Raw genomic sequence first — 22,277 nt, forward strand, 5'->3', positions numbered from 1 at the left:
GGGGACGTTGAATCACAGCGACATGGATGATAGTGACGTGTTGTGCACGTTCACACGTCATCAAAAACAATCTCCAGGTGAGGAAAAAAAATGAAGTCGAAAGGTGTTATTTAATGAGAAACAGCTAGAGACTGAGAATAATCCATAAACAGCTTCAGTCTCAGTGGAAACTGAACGACTGTTAACTTCAAATGAATGAGCAGCTTCTGAAAACAAGTTCATCGTAAACACAGCAGTACCAGAAGAGTCTGAGATGTAAAATGAGAAAAACTGTTTAGCCATAGACAACAGCAGCATTCTGAGGGTCTGAAGAGACTTCAGTGTGTGTGGACGACAGCATCTGAGACATGAACCAACCAGAGCTCAGGATTCAAGTGGATTGGAGTCAGAACCCTAGACAGGAAACTCGGATTGACTCTTAATCCTAGTCCCAATCTTAAAACCCAATAATCCTGAATCAGATGTTTGTCTGCTAAAGTGTACCATGTTCCCCTCTGTTTCTGTGCCCTCTTCAATCAGGTTCTGTTGAGGTTTCTTTACAATAAATTTAACTTTTCGTGTCCAATCTCATTTTCAGACCAGTTCCGAACAAGTTTATGTGCTACAGTGCTATTACAAAGTGTGTGCGCACAACAACACAAAGCGTGAGTCCTGACTAGTAACTGTTTAAATCCATTTAGCAACTTCTAAAGTCACACAGAACCATCTGACAATGGGACACATCTATTAGTTCCATCTGCTTATGTGCACTTTAAGAATGATGCGTCTCAACACAACAAAGCAAGTAATAGCTCTTGTAAAGAACCTTTCTAGACAAGCTACTACAGCGAACAATCAAAAGCAATACACGTTTAAAAATACAAACAAATTTAAAAACTCCTAATGGCCAAGACAACATAGAGACAAACACAGAAGTCCCAGAAAATGAGGGAAAAGCCTGCACAAATAAAAATGTCTTAAGATGCATCTTGAAGGAGTCAGTAGATCCATCAAACACAGAGAGAGAGGAAGATCGTTTCAAAGCTTAGGAGGAACAGCCTGGAAGGATTTCTCTCCTCTGGTCCGGAAGCGTATTCAGGAACCATCAGTAGATTCTGATCCACAGACCTCAGAGCCAGAGCTGGGGTGTAAGGCTGGATCAGATCACTGATGTAAGGAGGAGCCTGACCATGAATAGCTCTGAAAGTAAGAACCAGAATTTTGAAATTGATCCTGAAAGAAACTGGAAGCCAATGGATCAGGGAAATGTAAGTTCTTCTACTAGAGCGGGTCAGAATTATCGCTGCAAGTTTTTTATTAACTGCAGGCGAGACAGCTCCTTCTTGTTTAGCCTTGAAAACAAACTGTTACAATAGTCTAAACAAGAAGACACAAACGCATGGACTACAAGCTCCAGATCATGTTGTGACATAATTTTCCTAAATTTAGAGATTTTTCTCAGTTGAAGGAAACAGTTTCTAGTCAGTTTTCTGCAGTGTTGAACAAGAGACATGTCTTTGTCAAATACAACACCCAGGTTTTTCAGGCTCAGTTTGACAGACTGACCTAAGTCACCCAAGTACTGACTCAACCCTGGAACCTTATCATCAGGAGCAATAACCACAGTTTCAGTTTCATCCACATTTAGCTGCAGAGTGTTTTCACTCAGTCATTGTTTGATTTCTAGCAAACAACTGACTAAGCTGTTCAGCTTCTGGGGCTTAGTTGGATCAAAAGAGCAGTAGAGCTGGATGTCATCAGCAAAGATGTGGTAAGAAACATCAGGAGTCTCTGAATGATTTTACCCAGAGGAATCAAGTACAGCAAAAACAATAAAGGACCCAGAACAGAACCTTGAGGGACTGGACACAACAGATCACCTGATTCAGACCTTATTTATTGGATACACTGAAACTGCACCAGATAGGTATGAGAAGGACCACTGTAACACAGACCCAGACAGTCCCACTTCATCCCTCAGTCTTCTCAGCAGGATCTGGTGATCAACTGTGTCAAAGGCAGAGGACAGATCCAAGAGAACCAGAACAGTGTGTTTACCCGAATCAGCCGACATCATGATGTCACTGGACACTTTCGGTAAAGCTGTCTCTCCGTAAAGCAGTCCTTCTCAAATAGTGGATTGAGCCCCCCTGGGGGGTTGTTTGCGATGCTAGGGGCGGCACGTGTGACCCTAGGGAACTTCGAAGCATTTGTCGAGTTATCCAGGACGATTTTCATGAAGCGTGTATCAAGCATGTGTTGGTGACGTATGTGGTGACGATTTGGCCGTTTTTTTTAATATACTTCTTAGCAACGACAATATTTAGTCATGAAGCTTGCAAGAAACAGTATATTTTTTCTATGACGCAGCATTTTGAGCTGATCTCTACGGAGCCCCAGACAACATATGGTAAAAAAAAAAAAGATATTCATGGACATATGATGATTTAGATCCTTTCAATAAAAGAAACAAATCAGCACAAATATAATGATAAATTTGAATTAATTATTATTATTATTTATTGAGTTTAATTTCATTTTTCAGTATCAAATGGATTAAGTCGTTCAAAAATTGTTGTTTTTTTTTTCAGGCAAATTGTTGCGCTTAAAATATCTTCTCTTACAGACTTAAAAAACAATGTAAATAAAGTTGTTTTTTGTATTTGATTTTTTTTTTCTTTAATGTCAATAAGGATAAAGTGTTAAACAGAGGTGTACTTATAACAATTTTATAGACAAATGTTACTATTTATAGTTGGGGGGTGGGGCGCAAAATGTTTTTTTTTCTTCCAAGGGGGCGCATACCAGAAAATAATTTAGAAGCGCTGCCGTAGAGTAATGTTTGCGGAAGCCAGACTTGAACTTCTCATGGATGCTGCTCTCTTCCAGGAATAATGACAGATGCTCAGACACCACTTTTAAGATCTTGGACAACAATGGGATTTTAGAAATAGGCCTGAAATTACTGAGATCAGTTGGGTCTAAGCCTGGCTTTTTGAGTAAAGCCTCCACAATGGCATGCTCAAATGCATTGGGGAAAACACCAGTAGAAAGGGAGAGGTTTACCATTTTGGTAACCTAGGGGCCAATTACATCAAACACTTTAATAAAGAGCCTACACGGAAGGATGTCGGACGAGCAAGAGGAGGGTTTCATCTTGTTCATCAGTGCCGCTATATAAGCAAAAGTCACAGTGTTAAATGAGGACCACAAACTGGAGAAAGGCTCAGTGACAGCACGGTTCCACAGATAAGGGGAGGGATTTTCTCTTTTATCAACTTAAATTGACAGTGAAAAATCTGAACAATGCATTGCTGTCAATTGTATCAGCAGGAGCCTTCAGTGTGTCACCAAATTCTCCCTAACTTGGAACTACTTTCATCTTTGACCTGAACATTGTGGAACTGCCGGTTGAAAATGATGAACGGCTTGTTCCAGTTAGATTATCTGGGTAACTGTTAGGCTGGGATAATCTGGAGGAATAATCTGGAGTTAATTCAGGATTGCACAGAGTAAATAACTTCAACAGATAAACCCGTTGCTCCATTGGACAAGAATGAGTCGTCTGACCTAAAAATTAGGTGTTGAGAACCTTCAGTAGATTTAGAGGGAACTGCTATAAAAAAATAATTAATCCGGGAGAAAACCTGGAGTAAACCTGCTGTAACCCATAAATAATCTTGAAGAAAATGTAAACCTGATGTAAACTTTAAATAGTTCTGGAGAAAACCTTCTTTAGACCCTAAATGATCCTGGAGTAAACCTAGAGTAACCTGCTGTTAACAATCAATAATCCTGAAGAAAATCTGAAGTAAACCTGTTGTAAACCATAAATAATCCTGTAGTAAACCTGTAGTAAACCTGTTGTAAACCATAAATAATCCTGTAGTAAACCTGTAGTAAACCGCAAATAATCCTGGAGTTAACTTTATGTAAACTTTAAATAATCCTGGAGGAAACCTTCTGTAAACTGTGAAGGATCCTGGAGTAAACCTGCTGTAAACCATAAATAATATTAGAACAAACCTGCTGTTAACTTTTAAAAATGATGGCGTAAACCTGCTGTAAACCATTAATATCCTGGAGTAAACCATAATCCTGGAGTAAACCTTCTGTAAACATAAATAATCCAGGAGTAAACCTGCTGTAAACTATAAATAAGTCTGGAGTAAACCTCATTCAAACCATAAATATCTTGGAGTAAACCTTCTGTAAAATATAAATAATCCTTGAGTAAACCTAAATTAAATCATAAATATCTTGGAGTAAACCTGCTGTAAATCATACATATCATGGAGTAAACCAGGAGTAAACCTGCTGTGAAACATAAATATCCTGGAGTAAACCTGCTGTAAACAATCAATAATCCTGAAGAAAAACTGGAGTAAACCTGCTGAAAAAAATCAATAATCCTGAAGAAAAACTGGAGTAAACCTGCTGAAAAAAATCAATAATCCTGAAGAAAAACTGGAGTAAACCTGCTGTAAACAATCAATAATCCTGAAGAAAATCTGGAGTAAACCTGCTGAAAACAATCAATAATCCTGAAGAAAAACTGGAGTAAACCTGCTGTAAACAATCAATAATCCTGAAGAAAAACTGGAGTAAACCTGCTGTAAACAATCAATAATCCTGAAGAAAAACTGGAGTAAACCTGCTGAAAACAATCAATAATCCTGAAGAAAAACTGGAGTAAACCTGCTGTAAACAATCAATAATCCTGAAGAAAAACTGGAGTAAACCTGCTGTAAACAATCAATAATCCTGAAGAAAATCTGGAGTAAACCTGCTGAAAACAATCAATAATCCTGAAGAAAAACTTGAGTAAACCTGCTGTAAACAATCAATAATCCTGAAGAAAATCTGGAGTATACCTGCTGTAAACAATCAATAATCCTGAAGAAAAACTGGAGTAAACCTGCTGAAAACAATCAATAATCCTGAAGAAAAACTGGAGTAAACCTGCTGTAAACAATCAATAATCCTGAAGAAAAACTGGAGTAAACCTGCTGTAAACAATCAATAATCCTGAAGAAAAACTGGATTAAACCTGCTGTAAACAATCAATAATCCTGAAGAAAAACTGGAGTAAACCTGCTGTACACAATCAATAATCCTTAAGAAAAACTGGAGTAAACCTGCTGAAAACAATCAATAATCCTGAAGAAAATCTGGAGTAAACCTGCTGTAAACAATCAATAATCCTGAAGAAAATCTGGAGTAAACCTGCTGTAAACAATCAATAATCCTGAAGAAAATCTGGAGTATACCTGCTGTAAACAATCAATAATCCTGAAGAAAATCTGGAGTAAACCTGCTGTAAACCCTAAATATCCTGGAGTAAACCTGCTGTAAACCATAAATATCCTGGAGTAAATCTGATGTAAACCATAAATAATCCTAAAGTAAACCTGGAGTAAACCAGTTGTAATCTGGAGTACATGCTATACCCTGAGACATCACTCAACCCAAGAAACGATGAAGGGAGATTCAAATTCTCAACTTCAGGACAAACACTATGGGACAAGTAGACAAAATGTCATTACAGGGTCTCACGTGCACATTTTAGGAACAAAACAACATCGTTGGATCAACTTCATCTCCGACTGGTTTCTGTTTTCATCAGCATGCTAGCATGTCATCTTCATCATCATCATCATCATCATCATCACCAGTTAGATGTAAGCTTGCTCAGTGGCACTGTGGCCCGGTGAGGACTTCTCCAGACACCATGTTGATTCTTCTCCGCAGCGATCCGGATGCTAAACATGTTGCCTCTCGGTCAGACGGTAACAGGACAGCCTGCAACATGCGTCACTGAAACACCAGAACTCTGGAACACGGTCACGACAGTATGACCAGATGAAGAGCAGGACTGGAAAATGTCCCTGTAAGGAAGTGAAACATCTGTTTCTCAATTCTCTTTAGTGAAGGAACAGAAAAACTCTGAAGAAAGTGTTGTTTTGAAGTTAATAGGGCTCTTAATTATTATTTATGGTTGACAAAGGTTTTTTTTCGATTTAGTGACAGTGTCCAGACCAAAGAGAGGGTCCAGGCCCACTGACCATATAACGTGGTCACCGGTCTGTGAAGTTGACAAATACTAGAACTCCAACACAGAAGTGTGTATCCAGTGTGAGCAGTGTTTTCAGAAGGGAGCGATCATGTAAACAAGCCTCTGTCGTGGAAGCCTGTACTCAGCAGTTTTCACTGATGCAAAGACCAATTTTGGATTTAATCAAATACCATGTGCAACTATTTGATTCAATCCGAAATATTACACTCTCAACGTATGTTGATGGTTGGAGAGGTTAAAAAGTATGTGTAGTGCGTTTTCCCCACACAAAAACCAAAACTACCGGAAGTTGTTTTATCAATCAATCAAGTAATAAGCTAGTAACACTGGAGAGTGACACACACATGCTCTCTCTCACACACACACACACACACACACACACACACACACACACACACACACACACACACACACACACAGGCTTTGGCTGCGTTTCCATCATTAATGAAATGTGCAGCAGCAAAAGCTCTGCTCTAGTGAACCACCCTGTGTGTGTGTGTGTGTGTGTGTGTGTGTGTGTTTCTGCAGTAAAGCAAAATGTGGAGTACCATCAGCTCCTCCATGTGTATTTTCGACTGGTTTCACAGACACACCGGTCATTTCGACCCGTCAGTCAAAAAACATCCTCAGCTTCATCCTCCTCCTCATCCTCCTCCAGCAGAAGCTCAGGGACCACACCAGATCCACAGAGAAACAACAACACTTGGATGAATAAAACATTTGACTCCATCGTGTCAGACAAACGTCCTGGTTGAGGCTCAGATTCAAGGCCTGGATTTCGTGCGTGTGCGTGTGACGAAGAGCCAGGGAAAAGGGTGTAAGTTCCCCCAAAACATCCTCCCTTATCCTCACTTGGTGCTGAAGGCCCCAACAAAAACACACAGATCGATTAATCTGGACTGGATCTGCTCTGTCACGCATCGTCGCGAGCCACACGCACGCACACAGACACGCACGCGCACACAGACAGACAGGTAGGACCGGCCCGTTTGTGTCAACATCTCAAGGTCAAAAAAAAAACAGGGAGGCTCGGTTCTGGGGACCCGGGACCCGGTTCACAGGCCCTTTACCGCGGCCGAGAGACAAAGAAGCAGCGGCTCGATCCCCGCAGCTCCTCCCGCTCTGCCCTCACCCTCGCCCGGCCACAGCGAGCCGGAGCAGGCCGGCTAACATCTGGATGGGAGGAGCGGGGCGAGGAGGAGGAGGAGGGGGAGCAGGGATCGGTTGAGATTCCGTTGGTGTCCAGAGAGCAAAGATGAAGATGAGGCGATAGCAGGGAGAGGGTGGAGGGGGAGACTTTCTCCCTCGAGAATCTTACCCTCTGACAGCTCCAGCTCCAGCTCCGCCAGCCGGGCTCGGATCTCCAGCGGTATCGGCGACGCCTCCCGGTCCGCCATAAGCCCGCTGCGGAAGAAAGGAGCGTCCTGCGCGGCCGCCGCGGTGTCGCCTCCTCGGACGGGGAGCTGCTCCTCGGCGGCCCCTCCTCGGCGGAGGCGCGGTTGAATGGCGACGGAGAACAAAGAGCGCGCGCGGGGATGCAGTTAGCGCGGGCCCGCCATTGGCACCCCGGTTCCGCTAAAAACCTTTGGTTTTGGAAGTCCCGGTGGTTCGGTTGGTTCCGGTCGTCGCCGCTGCGGTGTTTGTGGTGATGATGATGATGATGATAGAAGATGAAGAGCGGGAGGAGGAGGCGCGCAGCTTCTTGCCGCTGCGGTCACGTGACAGAGGGGAGGAGGAGGCGGAGGAGATGTCGCTCATCACCAGCAGAGGGCGCAGCGGCGATCCACCTCCACCAGAGATTACATCTGAGATCGGGTTTAAATCTAGATTTATGCTTCAGGATGAGCAGACATGTTTAGTGGCGGCTTGGCAACTAAGATACATGAAAAAAGAAGCACGAGTGTAGCATCACTTCTGTAGGGCTAACTTTGTTCAGCACCTGCACAGGTGCATTGACTCTTGAGGTTAATGCGGACTGATGACGTCAGAAGGACCATCATCGTAGAAATAGATGTTGACGCCGCTCTCGTCCCCAGAGAAGCATCCCAAGGCAAACGTCGCCGTAAACAAATTCGAGAGGTGGAACTGTCCCGCCCCCTGCTGGCTGTCGATGTGACTTGTCAAAATTGTATTTTAGTCAACAGTTCGCATTATATGTGTCAAATGATTCTACATTAATATTTCAAAAATTGAGCGTTTTTCACTTAAAAAACCCGAGCACGTATTTTTGTATATGTGTTTAAATACATAGCCTCTCTTTTCCACTCCTTAAAACACACTAGTTCTCATTGAAGGACATTTTTTAGCTGGAATTTAAGAAGTTGAAGCTGCATTGGGACCTAAGAGAACTTGAAGTCTGTTGCCGTTTTTCATTTAGTATTCGATGTGTTCTGGTAAACAGAGGTCCGCTCTTTTAAAGTTGTCCAGTCAAGTGCAGGACTAGACGGGACATACACAGCTGGAACGATGCACCTCCACCCTGGCTGAGGAACATCTGTATACATCAATCAGAATGCTCAGCTCTTTAGGCTCTCTAGACTGTCTTTCTTCACCCAGATGAGCTTCACTTTCTCCTTCTCTCTGATAACACACAGTGGGGGAAATTGTCCTGACAAAGATGCAGACTCTGGAGCTGTAAAGGCACTTGTTTAATGGGTCTTTGATGAACATCTGGACAGACATAAGCGGCGCTGCACTCGTGCTGCAGGTAGAACTGCCCAACAACTACAACGGCAAGAACTTTACAACAAACATCAGGAAATAACTGTAGAAATGTTGCAGCATCAATAACGGTAAAGAACACATCCTTGAACAGCAGCGACGCCTACATGCAGTATCAACATCTGGAAGAGATGACACCCACAGAAAGACCACACAACTATTTACAGCAGAACAACTTGAAATGAGTCTCAAAAACTCTGTTTGGCTCCACGGATGGGTGGTTCTGGTCCGCAGGAGGGAGGTCATCCAATGACGGTTGAGGACTGGTCCAGGGTGGACGCTCGCTGACAAATCTGGGCGTAGCTCAGCTTCTTAGACTCCTGGCCAATCACCACAAGGAGCGTCAGAGTCGTACACAAGCCCCACATCCTGCATCGAGTACATGCAGGTGAGTTGGTAAGTAGAGTTAGTTCAGTGTTAGACGCTGGACACCAGGGAAGCTAAGTTAGTTAGTCAAAGCGAACGTGACGGAACCCAAAAGATGTGATCATTTTAAACTGCGGGTTCATGTAGATTTGCTGCCACAAGAACACCTCTCTGCCTCCAGAAGGTGAGCAGCCTCTCCTGATCCAACTAAGCATGACTCAAGCTCCTATCTTCTTAAAAGGCTTGTTGTGAAAGGTGAGTGGATGAATCTGTAGTTACTGAGTGAGTCACTGTTAAAGAACAAGTCAATTAAAAAGTTAAAATAGAGGAAACGGTTGACCTGCCTTGAGGTGGCATGGTATTAAGCCAACCAATCATAGGACTAGAAACACACATGTGCGGCAAGTGGTCTGAGACAGCAAGTAATAAGTTGTGTTTCAGTCATTGAGTGAGTTAAGCAGACAAATTTGTGAGTGTCAAACAAAATTGTTAGTGCCTCAGTTGCTGATAACATCAACAATCATCCTGTCTGCTGCTCAAAAAAAGGGGAGCAGATCAAAAGCAGATCTTCTTTCCTTTTTGAGCAAAACATCAAACTTTCTAGAACCTTTAGTACCTCTCCCATGGACACTTGCATAGCGATAGCAAATCACACACGATTATTTTATGAACGTGACCAAGAGAGAAAAGAGATTTTCTGAGAAAATCAAATGCATCTTTAGTGAAACACTGTCCACGTCCACCTGCGGGGGGCGTCATTTCTTTCAGGACACATGTGATGTGTGTCTGGTGGTAAAAGGACTTACTTCCATGGGATCCAGAGAAGCAGCTGTGTTGTCTTTGGAGGTCATCTCTGTGAACTCCTCGCAGTAACTATGAAGATAAAAAAAAGGTATTTCATAGAAGATGTTGTCAAAGCTATCAAAGTTATTGGCAGAGAAACTCACTGCTCCGGGCATATGGGGGTTTCTGGTGTCACTTCCAGTCTTTTCAGAGAAGTCTGTTAAGGAAAAGACAGGATTATATCTGTACATGTGTTGTGTCTGCGCCTGCAACCCACTTTTAATTACTTATTTTATTAGGTTTTACTGTATAATGTTAGTGTATTTAACTGTTTTTATATTGTGCTATATTTTGTGTACTTGTACAACTGCTGTTGTGTTAAAGTTCTATATAAATAAAGTTGAGAGTTGAGTTACCTCCTCATTGCCATCAGCAGATGGGGCTATTGCTCCAGGAGGCTGAGTGGAAGGAAGTGGTGGGAAGCTATTGGGCCCAAGCTCAGGAGGAGGAGAGAGTGGACGAGAAGTCACCTAAAACAGAGAGCAGTGAACATGGTGTACACAGACAGAACACAAGTCCATGAGGACCATCTTACTCTATCAGACTCAGGCTTGTTGGACCTGAAGTTCCCTCTCCTCTTCTGGCTGTACGCTCCCCTGCTGAACAGACACCAGTATCATTGACACATTCATCTGATCTGCCACCTTTTTGCTGTGTCCTCTGTGTGATCAAGGGCTGTGATTATGAAAGAAGCGAATTTTCCCTATTCAGCAGGTTAAAGGTGTGAATGTGTATGTGTAGACTAGGGATGTATATCTCCACCACTGAGATTTATGCGATACAAATCGCTCCTCTTCACGATACGATGAAATTCAAAAGGGATTTGTTCACGATATGACTTAATTATAAGAGAATAAGCTTTCTTACCTTAAAAGCACAATTCTGTTTTACTCCATGTAACTATAACGAAATGTATGCACGGTTCCCTCAATGCTCGTTTTCCATGGAGCAAAACAAATGACACCGACACCACTAACAATGGAATTATATAAGATAAAGGAAAATATTGGAAATCGTACCCGTAAATGTAAACGTTTTTAGACCTTTTAAAACAATTAACAATACAAACAAAATAACTTGAAATAATGGCCAAAAAACAATTCAACAATACCCCCTTCTCTGTTAATACAAATATTTACATTAGAAAATGTGCTTGAGCCCCAACCACTGAAAACTCCACCTCCAACCGACTCGTTGTATATACAAAGCATAGGTGATGACAGCTCGCTCTTTTTAACTCATCTGTGCACCTTTTGTGTGCGTGTGTTTGTTTGTTTGTTTCACACCTTCCTCTCTCGAGCAGGAGGAAGCCACTCTTGCTGGGCTCCGTCTGTCCTCTCCTGGGATGGCGAGGGAAGCCCCTGGACTGCCCACGGCCGGATGTCTGTTGTACCTCTGGTGCGTTCGGGCCATTTTGCCAGCGATCAGAACCTGATACTCGACCTCCCCTTCTACAGAGTGAGAGAAAGGTGACAACATTAGTGAAACTGTGAGGAATGACAGGCCTGGACCAGCAGCTACCTGGACCTGTGAGGCCGAGGTCTGAAGTCTTGGAAGTCGTTCATCAGCTGCTGAGGCTGCAGACAAAGAACAAGCGATGATGAGTAAGGAGGGCAGGAGTTCAAGGAGAATGGAGGTCACCTCTGAGGTCCAGGGGTCACTGATGTAGTGGTACAGGTGAGGCGGGTGAGCAGGACCTTGCTGCCTAAGAGCTGCCGGGTACATCTTGTAAGGATTATTTTCTTCCTCAAGTGTGTAGTCGTTATTTGGAGGGTACGGGTTGGGAACCATGGTCTTGGCCTTTATCCGTACCATGATGGGCTTGTCCTGGAACACCTTGACCTGCTCCCTCAGGTACCTGTACACCTGGACACACACCAGCAGGTCAGAGATGAGTTGTGGAGGTTACCAAGATTCTTAAAGTTAATTCAATCTTGACTCACCTCTTGAGCGTCAGACTCAGAACTGAAGGTGACAAACCAGTTGTCGTTGCTCACAAACTCACAGCTGAGGAACTTTGGTAGATTCTCTGCCTGAAAGAGAGACTCCACCTCCTGCAGGACAGCACACAGAGACGGAAAGTCACAGTGTGAGTGAGTGGGTTAATGAGGGTGTGCGTGTGAAAGTGTGTACAAGTCTATGTTTAGTAAGTTGGAGTGGTTACCTGTGACCAAAATGTCTCTAATCTTACTACACTTAAAATATTTCAAATATGCTTCTTGCTCTATTGTGTTTTTCTTTTTCAACACCTCCACACTTTTGAGCACAAAATTCATATCACACATGGCAGAGAAAAACAGTTTTAAATCACGCCAATTGTTTGTGTGTGATAGTTTCATATAAGTGCAGGTTTAGTTTGTTAGTGTTTCTTTTTATTCATTATAAATATACATGTATACAGAATACATTTGTATTCTGTGTCTACATCTCTATGAGTCTGCAACAGTGTTTATTGATCCAAAGTTGTCAAAAAGCATCACAGCACATCCTTGATATGCTCATCCATGTTGCTGAAAATGCTTGGACAGCAGAAGCAGCGCTGTCTTCTTCGAACTGTTAGAAACCATCTAAACCACTTGTCATCAACAATTACGTCTCAAAGGGATGTGTTGTTTAGGTTTTATCTGACCCAGTCAGACAAAAGCTTCTTTTTGGTACCCAAGTTCAATTATGCCTTCAATGAGTATCCCTGGTCACATATCGTGTGGTGCAGGTACCATTTTGGGGCTTAAGTTGGCAGGTGTCTGTGTGTGTTTGTGTCACCTCTTTGGGCGTACTCTCAGGCACTTCTCTGAGGATCAGAACTCGTCTGCTCTGGTTGGGCCGGACCTTCAGTCCACAGGGGGACAACTGCACTGAGGTCAGATCTGTGGGAGGAGACTCTTAGTCAGTGTCCGATAAGATCGAGGAAATATGGAGGACGAGCCGACAACACAACCACCTCTTAGCAGCTCTGAGATCAGGTCCAAATCTTGGCTGACACTCTTGACTTTGTCCAGGCTAGCCAGAGTGGAGATGGGCAAGAACTGGTCTCCATCCATCTGAGACTTGAGGTACAAGTCAGTGCTGAGGTTTTCCCTTAAAGACATGGGTTGTTCTGTTAGAAGTCGAAGTCGTCTTGTTTTGCTGGACTAGCATGCAAACGCGAGCTGTCTCACCGAGTTAAACATGAATCCAGGACTGACCGCAGCTGTTGTTTGACCTCATCTGAAACTACAGTGGGACATCAACACATGTGAGGTTTCCAGAGTGTGTGAGAGTGTGGGGACAGGGAGAGTACCTGGGACGGGGGGAATGCATCTTTCTCCATTACACAGAGGGTCTCTGAAATTGGGCACCTGGAATTGGACTACACCAGGATCAGATGGAGCCTCAGGGAGGTTGGGAAGGTTACCTGACAAGAGAGATTGGACAATTGGATCGATGGCAGGTACGTCTTTCTGAACAGGCAGTATACTATGATGCTTAATCCTAACCAACAGCCTGCTCGCACTAAACTGAACATAAACCCTGAAGAAAAAAAAACAAAAAAAAACCTTAAAGCAGCTCTATGCGATTTTAAGTCGAGTGACGCCAGTGGACTAAAGTGGTAGTGTTTAGCCCGACGGGAGACAACATTTCCCATGAGCACATAACAAGTGGCCATGTTTGAGTGGTTTGACCCGGTGCTAAATATTCCTTACTAGTGGGCGCATACACAATCAACATTGATCAAAAATGAACACTCAGGTTGTTTTTTTTATTATATGTGTGGATATTCACTAACTTATGAATGTTTTTCATGACAACGAGTTGATCATGATCATTTATCATCATCAGCAGCTATTTTACATGACTCAGAAAGAATGAGGAGGAATTTCAGACTTGTTTTAATCATATTGAACCATAGTGGAGCACTTTTATTTTGAAATCAGAATTATGAATTTCAAACTACGTGAAGGAAAACTTGATACTGATGACAGTTGTAGTTTAACACACTCCTCTATTCGGATTAACGAGTTGTTTAAGACTCTTAACTATTAAACAGGAAGGTTTCATACATTTGGCTCGGATCAGATACATGTGAGAAATGTGTGTAAGAACTTTCATTTAATCAATTTGAACCGTTTATTCCCTTATGGAGTCAGAGAGCCTACCCTACTTACTTCAATCAATTTATGGGCACACACATTGACAGACAACCTTCTATGCACACACACCCAGAACTGTGGCAAAACTGATCACACCCAAAATAATACTTATCCACTAACCAGAATTGAGGATTCAAAAATACATTTTATGACCACCGAACCCGCTCCACTGTGATTTACCAATTACCAATAGCATAATGTGGTATTATTGAGCCCTCCAGAGTGAAGACCCAAAACTTGCATTGTACTTGAGCCATTCGAGCACAAAAACATCAACTCACCTGAGTGCAGTTCAACTCATCTTTGTAAGGAAAATAGATTGTTAGTTGCTGTTCATAAAGTGGAAATCATCATATTGAGAACATGTTTTACATTTACATTGAAGTCAAGTACAATGAATGGTTTAAGATCTATCATTTCAATGATACAGAGTGAGCTGTGGGGACATGATACTGTGATCATCCGAGTCAGCAACTGTGGGTACAGCTATGCCTCTACTTATCTTTACTAACTAAAAACTACATTTTAATGCGGCTAATGTGTGAAATCAGCCAACAGGCATCAGTGTCTCCCGCATGTTGAGCACTCTTACCATCATGATGGATCTGGTCACCAGGGTAGTGCAGCCAAGGCAGCAGGTCCTGTGATGGCCCAGGGACATCAACGCAGTGACTGGTCCAGGCTTCAGCATTAGGGTTCAGATTTGGTGTAGTAGCAGGTTTCTATGGAGAGAAGAAGAGAACACTATGATCAGAGAAACACATACCAGAGGTGCAAGGTTTATGGTTCAAAAGTCACTCCTATCTCCACAGGTAAAGTGCTAATAGGCAAAGCATGGTGTCCTGGCACAGAGACGACTACTGACCATACACAGCCCACTACCCTCATATCTATTAACACACACACACAAACACAACAGTCAAGTAAACTTACAGTTTGGGGTGCTTCAGTGTGCCATTCCCAAACACAGCTCCCCTGGGACATCACAGTGCTGTAGGGATAGGCTCCAAGAAGGGCCATGGTTGGCTGCAGCTCAGACACGGAGGCTGGGATCTCGTCTCCATGACCCACTTCTGCCAGCGCCAGGTCTCCATCAGAACTACGAGCCCACTTTTCGCTGTGCTGCTCCAGACCAAGACGGATCCAGGGTTGGGGGAAAAGGAGATGGGCATTGGCATCCTCACCCAGCAGCTCAGATACCATCTCAATCATTCCTCCCTCCACCTCCTCTGCTGCCGGGGACAGGTCCTGACCTTGAAGGTGGATTTCGTAGGATGGAGTTGTGGCAAAGAGATCCACTTGACCTAGGTCCATTACTGGGTCTTGGCACAGCTGGTGCCCAGAGCTGCCGAGGCCAGCAAGACTATGAATAGTGTGGGTCTCAAAGACACAAGGATTTGTGTCATGATCCAGGACTTTATTTTCCTCATGTGATTCTTCATCCACCAACAGTGGAGTTGAAGGACCCTCATTATCAAACAAGCATGGTTTAAGGACCACATCAGGGTGTGACCAGGATAAGGTAACTGCAGGAGGGGTCTCAGGATGTTGCTCAGGACTCCTGATCTCGGGAAGGACCTCTTTACACTTTGTCTTCTCGATATCAGCCGCTGAGCAAAACCCTGTATCAAGTCCAGCTTCAGTGTGAGGTCCTGGGTAGTGACCATATACTTCTTTTTCCTGAGTAATGGTGTCAACATTGCTTACATTTGTGTCAGGTTCAGGTAGCTTGGCAGCAGACTCGTCCAACTGACACGAGTTTGACATAGGAATATTGATGCTGCCAAGGTCAAACCTTGGGTCAATGGAGTTCACATCTAAATTGTTGGAACTTGTACTTGCTGTGATACTCTGACTTCCATTTTCTCCACAGTATTGACTTCCATGTTTTTTCCCATTAGGTGACGATGTCCCTTTTAGGGGCAAAACTTCGACATCCAACACCGCACTATGATTCTCCTCTGAATCCAGAAACACAATCATTGACTTCATTTCATTTTCTGGACCACCACCAAAGTTCTTATTCAGTTTAGACTGATGTTCAGTGTCAGATTTTTTAACATCAGAGCAAGCGTCAGACTTTTCAGCAACAGTGCAGACGTCAGACTTTTCTGTAACAGCGCAGACGACAGACGGTTTGGCAAAAACGCAGACGTCAGACTGTTCAGAATCAAGGCAAATGTCAGACATTTCAGCATCAAGGCAGATGTCAGACATTTCAGCATTAGTGACATCAGATGATTCAGCATCAAGGCAGACGTAAGAATGTTCAGCATCAAGGCAGACGTAAGACTGTTCAGCATCAAGGCAGACGTAAGACTGTTCAGCATCAAGGCAGACATAAGACTGTTCAGCATCAGTGCAGACATCAGACTCTTCAGCATCAACGCAGACGTCAGACTGTTTAGCATCAACGCAGATGTCAGACTGTTCAGCATCAGTGCAAACATCAGACTCTTCAGCATCAACGCAGACGTCAGACTGTTCAGCATCAACGCAGACGTCAGACTGTTCAGCATCAGTGCAAACATCAGACTCTTCAGCATCAACGCAGACGTCAGACTGTTTAGCATCAACGCAGACGTCAGACTGTTCAGCAACAACGCAGACGTCAGACTGTTCAGCAACAACGCAGACGTCAGACTGTTTAGCATCAACGCAGACGTCAGACTGTTCAGCATCAACGCAGACGTCAGACTGTTTAGCATCAACGCAGACGTCAGACTGTTCAGCAACAACGCAGACGTCAGACTGTTTAGCATCAACGCAGTAGTCAGACTGTTCAGCATCAAGGCAGACGTCAAACTTTTCAGCAACAGTGCAGACGGCAGACTGTTCAGCATCAACGCAGTTGTCGGACATTTCAGCATTAGTAACGTCAGATGGTTCGGCATCTAGGCAGACGTCAGACTTTTCAGAAACAGCGTATACGTCAGACTTTTCAGCAACAGTGCAGACGTCGGACTTTTCTGCAACAGTGCAGACGGCAGACTGTTCAGCATCAATGCAGTTGTCAGACATTTCAGCATTAGTAACCTCAGATTGTTCGACATCTAGGAAGACGTCAGACTGTTCAGCATCAATAACACTAGATGGTTCGGCATCTAGGCAGACGTCAGACCTTTCAGAAACAGTGTGTACGTCAGACTTTTCAGCAATAGTGCTGACGGCAGACTGTTCAGCATCAACGCAGTTGTCGGACATTTCAGCATTAGTAACGTCAGATGGTTCGGCATTTAGGCAGACGTCAGACTTTTCAAAAACAGCGTATACGTCAGACTTTCCAGCAACAGTGCAGACGTCGGACTTTTCTGCAACAGTGCAGACGGCAGACTGTTCAGCACCAACGCAGTTGTCGGACATATCAGCATTAGTAACGTCAGATGGTTCGGCATCAAGGCAGACGTCAGACTTTTCAGAAACAGTGTGTTCGTCAGACTTTTCAGCAACAGTGCAGACGTCAGACTTTTCAGAAACAGTGTGTACGTCAGACTGTTCAGCACCAACGCAGTTGTCGGACATATCAGCATTAGTAACGTCAGATGGTTCGGCATCTAGGCAGACGTCAGACTTTTCAGAAACAGTGTGTTCGTCAGACTTTTCAGCAACAGTGCAGACGTCAGACTTTTCAGAAACAGTGTGTACGTCAGACTGTTCAGCACCAACGCAGTTGTCGGACATATCAGCATTAGTAACGTCAGATGGTTCGGCATCTAGGCAGACGTCAGACTTTTCAGAAACAGCGTATACATCAGACTTTTCAGCAACAGTGCAGACGGCAGACTGTTCAGGATCAACGCAGTTGTCGGACATTTCAGTATTAGTAACTTCAGATGGTTTGGCATCTAGGCAGACGTCAGACTTTTCACAAACAGTGTATACGTCAGACTTTTCAGCAACAGTGCAGACGTCGGACTTTTCTGCTACAGTGCAGACAGCAGACTGTTCAGGATCAACGCAGTTGTCGGACATATCAGCATTAGTAACGTCAGATGGTTCGGCATCTAGGCAGACGTCAGACTTTTCAGAAACAGTGTATACGTCAGACTTTTCAGCAACAGTGCAGACGTCGGACTTTTCTGCTACAGTGCAGACAGCAGACTGTTCAGGATCAACGCAGTTGTCGGACATTTCAGCATTAGTAACCTCAGATGGTTCGGCATCAAGGTGGATGTAAGACTGTTCAGCATCAAAGCAGACGTCAGACTGTTCAGCATCAGTAACACCAGATGGTTCGGCATCAAGACAGACGTCAGACTTTTCAGAAACAGCGTATACTTCAGACTTTTCAGCAACAGTGCAGACGTCAGATTTTTCTGTAACAGTGCAGACGGCAGACTGTTCAGTGTCAAGTGACTCTATCAGACATAAAGCTGGTGATTTGGGGGAGGAAATAGCTTGAGACGTTTTGGGATGTTCCAGTTGGAAGTTGTTGGAAGCAATAAAGCGATGGTCTTGTTCTTGGACAGTATTATAAAACCGAAGCTTGTCCTGGTCTGGGACACAACAATCGCTGTTGTCAGGTTCTTTGTCTTTTTGTGGATGAACAGTTAGGTCGGTTTTAAGGTCAATATCTGGGTCATTAGTGGGGTCGGGGTGACTATCACTGTGGTAGTCAGAGTGACAGTCTAATTCCAGTTGTTGGTCTTGTTCATGGGCCAAATCACTGGCATCTATCGAACAGATGCTATAAAAGTTCTGGGTTCTGGCTTCAAAACCGTGACCAAGTGTCGTTGTCACAATGCAGCCCTCCTGAATCACTTGGTCCATGTGTGCAGATTTTTCCTCTGGTCTCAACTGACTGGAGGCTGGAGGTTCAGTCGACTCATTCCTTTCCGTACTTTGACTGTGAGCTTCAGCTACGAATGCTCCTGGTGGACCTGGCAAACGGCTCACAAAATCCTTGTCCCCTTCGGTCCGTTGGTTGAACCAGGATGCCCGAATAGTGGCGTTGTCCAGAATCCTCGGTCTGTCTGGACTGTGAGTCAGCACCTCCATATAGGGGTCAGATTCACAGTTGGACCCGTGTGATATGCCTGCTGCTGCGACCTGGTTCAAGAGGTTGCCTGTGCTGATGGTGACAGGAATAGAAGACTCCTCTTTGTTGGTGCCACCAGCTTTAGGATTTTTTCCGTTACCCAGGACAGAATGAACCTCTGTCCGGCCTTTGACCTCAACTTCTGAAAGTACTTCCTCAACCTCGACGGTCTTAAGTTGATCCACACTGTGAGCACCACGAGTCGTATTTTCTTCTTGATTCATATGTTTGGCCACAGTCAGTGCGTGCTGCCTGACCTGCTCTGTCACTGAACTATGTCCGTCGTTCAGTGGTGGCTGTAACAGACCGCTCCTCTCCGTCACTGGACCAGGGCCAACCTCCTTACTGAAGCAACACCCCATCTTCTTCAGCCTACAGTAGCTTACGACCCTAGACTGCTGTGGCCTCTCACACACTGGGAGCCTACAAAACACGAGACAAAATCATGAGGCTCCTCTCTCTGGCCCGGCCACATGCAGAAAGAAAAAAGCACTTCTGTCCCACCCGGTCTAAGCCCTCCCTCCTCCCCTGCCAAGAATAGCAAATGTGAGGAAACTCAGATGTCGCTGCCACTCAGGGATATGCACACCCCTCGTGTGTGGAAGAGTGTGGGAGCCCTAGTTTGGAAAGTTTGATGGGGGTCAGTGGTCGTCAGAAAGCCTCCAATCACAGAGTAGTAGAGAGACTGAGACCCCTCCCCCTTCACCATCCACATGCCTTTCGGGGTCACTTGAATCCTGTCAAGGAGTTTACAGTTCCTGCTGGTCTGTATGCGACTCATCAGTTGAACCATGGAAGCTTGTTTAAAAACAGGACAGGTCACATGACAGATTACACTCTAGGTCTAGACACCAGTCCACAGCTGGAATTGAGCTTGATTTTATTGGTGATTAAAACTATAAGACTCCAAAACAAGCTTGTGGCGCCATCTTGTGGGCACTCTGACCCTGACAGCCATCAGTCAGGAAATAAAAAAACATTTTCTGAAATTATTATTTTGGAAATTATTATCATAAAATCGAACATACATTTTTTTTTGGCTACCCAATTCTTTCATTTTCTTCCTCCGCTAATTGATGATTAAAACAATCAGATAGTATAGCATTCTAAGCTTTAACTAGTTGACTAGTTAGCATTAAATATAATTAGAAAATCAAGAACTTTGACAGACTTCTTACACATTAGTCCATGAGCACCTTGATCAAATGATTTCATATATGCACAACCCAAGCACAATTATGACTGGACAAGTTACTATCCATGACGTGATAAGAGGCAGAAAACTGAGTAGTTGTTTTTCCTGACTAATGTCCTATCTTCATCAACCAGCTGAAAGGATCACAATGACAGAGCAACTTAATTTCCTTCGGTTACTCAGAAGTATTTCAAATAACAACTTCAAAATAGATTAAACTAATTTTCCTTCGAAGCACAGCAAAGGTTGTTGGGACACAAGTCTTAGTGTGGAAGGGGTGACCAATTTCTGAAGCCATTTTCCAGACAAAACAAAGAAGGAAAAATGTATGCATAGGAAAAGTTTTAGGCGTGTGACCGTTCAAAGTCTTTAGAATGCACTGATGTTTGTCAAAATAACTGTAATTTTTGCATTAATCATGACAGCGATCAGAACCCTTAAGAGAATATTACAATATGAAACTGTAACTGTAGGTTATATATCGACCACTTCATTCTGGGGTGAATACAATAATCTAAAGACTAGTAGTGACTTGCTGAGATTCCCAAACAGGCATTCAAACGTCCCCAGAAGTGGAATCTACATGTTCTAAAAAAGATAAGACCACCACACACCAGTAAAGCACAACGAGAGAAGAGCTTGCCCCCATAGTCTCCAAACAAATTAGTCAGATTTAGAGAAACAGAGTATAAAAGGAAAAAATAAATCCTTGGAATACTACTCCCTGCATTAAAGGTGCCCATTTGAACTTACATACCTACTTTAACACATACATCTGCTTATTCAAAAGCAAACTTCAACAGTCATGCTGTGAATGTATACCTATGCCAGTTGCTGTGAGACCCATTTACCCAGTCTGCGTCCACTGCAAGTGTTTTGTACACAACAGCGGTTTAGCAATGTGCTAATCCTGATTTTCGATTACAAGGAAAATTGAAATGCCATTTATCATGCAGGCTTACAAAGAAGTGTGTAAAAAATGTCCTATACAACCATAACTAAGCTGGCTGAAATAAGAGGTTCAGTACCTGGAAAGTGTAGGGTGGCCAGTAGCTCCGGAAAAGAGGTCGGGTCAATTGTTGACTCCTCAAGTGAGTCTGCAGATGAGCTGGGCAGAGTGGATATGGGTTGCGGTGTAAAAGGGGGGCTGTGATCTTGACAGGAGCATTAAGACCTCTGTCGGGGGTCAGCATTGGACCTGGTGTGAGACAGAAAGATTCTCATCTTATTCACAACAATGACATAAAATAATCACTATAAACATTTTCAATTTATTTTCTGTGATAACTGGTTTCATGTAGACACAAATTAAGCCGTCTCGTTCATTTCCATTATCCATGGCTGAATTACAGGGTAGATGTTCTGAATATTCCAGAAAAAACTACTACTACAGTACAATAATACTTAATCTATTTTAACTATCTGGATTCTGACATGATTAAAAATAAGCATGATGATAAGTTTGGTTGTAATTACACAGTCCTATTGAAAAGTATAACAAAAATAAAGGTGGAGCCTGTAAACAGTATCCAGAACCATATTGTCTTCCACTTGCATAACACATTTAAAGCATTTTTGCCAACTATAAATATGACCGTAATGTAAGGTTCAAGCGTTCAAAATATTCCATGGTTGATTTTTGATTAAGTTAGCAAATTCAGCTACTGTTTTCAGAGATTGATAAGCATTATATTTTCATCATTTGAGTTATAACAATAAGCTAGGAACTGTAATTAACAGGTGAGTAACATTGTTCTGAATGACAGCTGCCCTTCCATTGCATGCAGCTACAATAGAGAATCCAATTTCAGGCTTTTCAATACTGTAACAAATTAAGCATGGAACATCAGTAAAGGCCCCTGAAAAGAAATACATGGGCCTTATGTACCAAGAATTGTGCGGACTTCCTAATAAATCTGTGCGTGGGCA

At 43.4% G+C, this 22,277-nt stretch overlaps 2 protein-coding genes across 5 annotated transcripts in view; both read right to left on the minus strand.

Moving 5' to 3' along the window:
* Positions 1-7,537, minus strand: part of LOC148082211 (disco-interacting protein 2 homolog C-like) — a 30,158-nt gene extending 22,621 nt beyond the window's left edge. For 3 of the 4 annotated variants that reach the window (XM_087789333.1, XM_087789332.1, XM_087789330.1), the window contains exon 1: positions 7,374-7,537. In XM_087789333.1, the coding sequence (XP_087645459.1) occupies positions 7,374-7,452 (79 nt within the window). In that variant the 5' untranslated portion in view covers positions 7,453-7,537. The remainder of the gene's footprint in view (positions 1-7,373) is intronic. The other variant, XM_087789331.1, reaches the window with a different exon arrangement.
* Positions 7,538-8,688: 1,151 nt separating this feature from the next.
* Positions 8,689-21,466, minus strand: LOC148082212 (uncharacterized). The gene is made up of 16 exons (XM_087789335.1): positions 21,377-21,466; positions 15,049-19,576; positions 14,711-14,837; positions 13,266-13,379; positions 13,144-13,198; positions 12,927-13,063; positions 12,749-12,852; positions 11,929-12,039; positions 11,627-11,851; positions 11,507-11,562; positions 11,272-11,436; positions 10,521-10,584; positions 10,342-10,455; positions 10,090-10,142; positions 9,949-10,015; positions 8,689-9,096 (listed from the first exon to the last, which is right to left on the minus strand). The coding sequence occupies exons 2-16, from the start codon at positions 19,513-19,515 to the stop codon at positions 9,019-9,021; spliced, it is 5,937 nt and encodes a 1,978-aa protein (XP_087645461.1). The 5' UTR covers positions 19,516-19,576; positions 21,377-21,466; the 3' UTR covers positions 8,689-9,018.
* Between the last annotated feature and the right edge of the window lie 811 nt (positions 21,467-22,277).

This window comes from Callionymus lyra, chromosome 4 (assembly GCF_982586985.1).
Source record: "Callionymus lyra chromosome 4, fCalLyr1.hap1.1, whole genome shotgun sequence".
NCBI classification, from domain to species: Eukaryota; Metazoa; Chordata; class Actinopteri; order Syngnathiformes; family Callionymidae; genus Callionymus; species Callionymus lyra.

What these genes read in the sequence shown, in the direction of transcription:
- LOC148082212 (XM_087789335.1), bottom strand. Translation starts at nt 19,515, where the DNA reads ATGGGGTGTTGCTTCAGTAAGGAGGTTGGCCCTGGTCCAGTGACGGAG. An exon ending in ACAAGCCTGAGTCTGATAGA is followed by an intron (nt 10,456 to 10,520) that starts GTAAGATGGTCC and finishes TCTCTGTTTTAG; the next exon opens with GTGACTTCTCGTCCACTCTC. An exon ending in CTGCTGATGGCAATGAGGAG is followed by an intron (nt 10,143 to 10,341) that starts GTAACTCAACTC and finishes TTTCCTTAACAG; the next exon opens with ACTTCTCTGAAAAGACTGGA.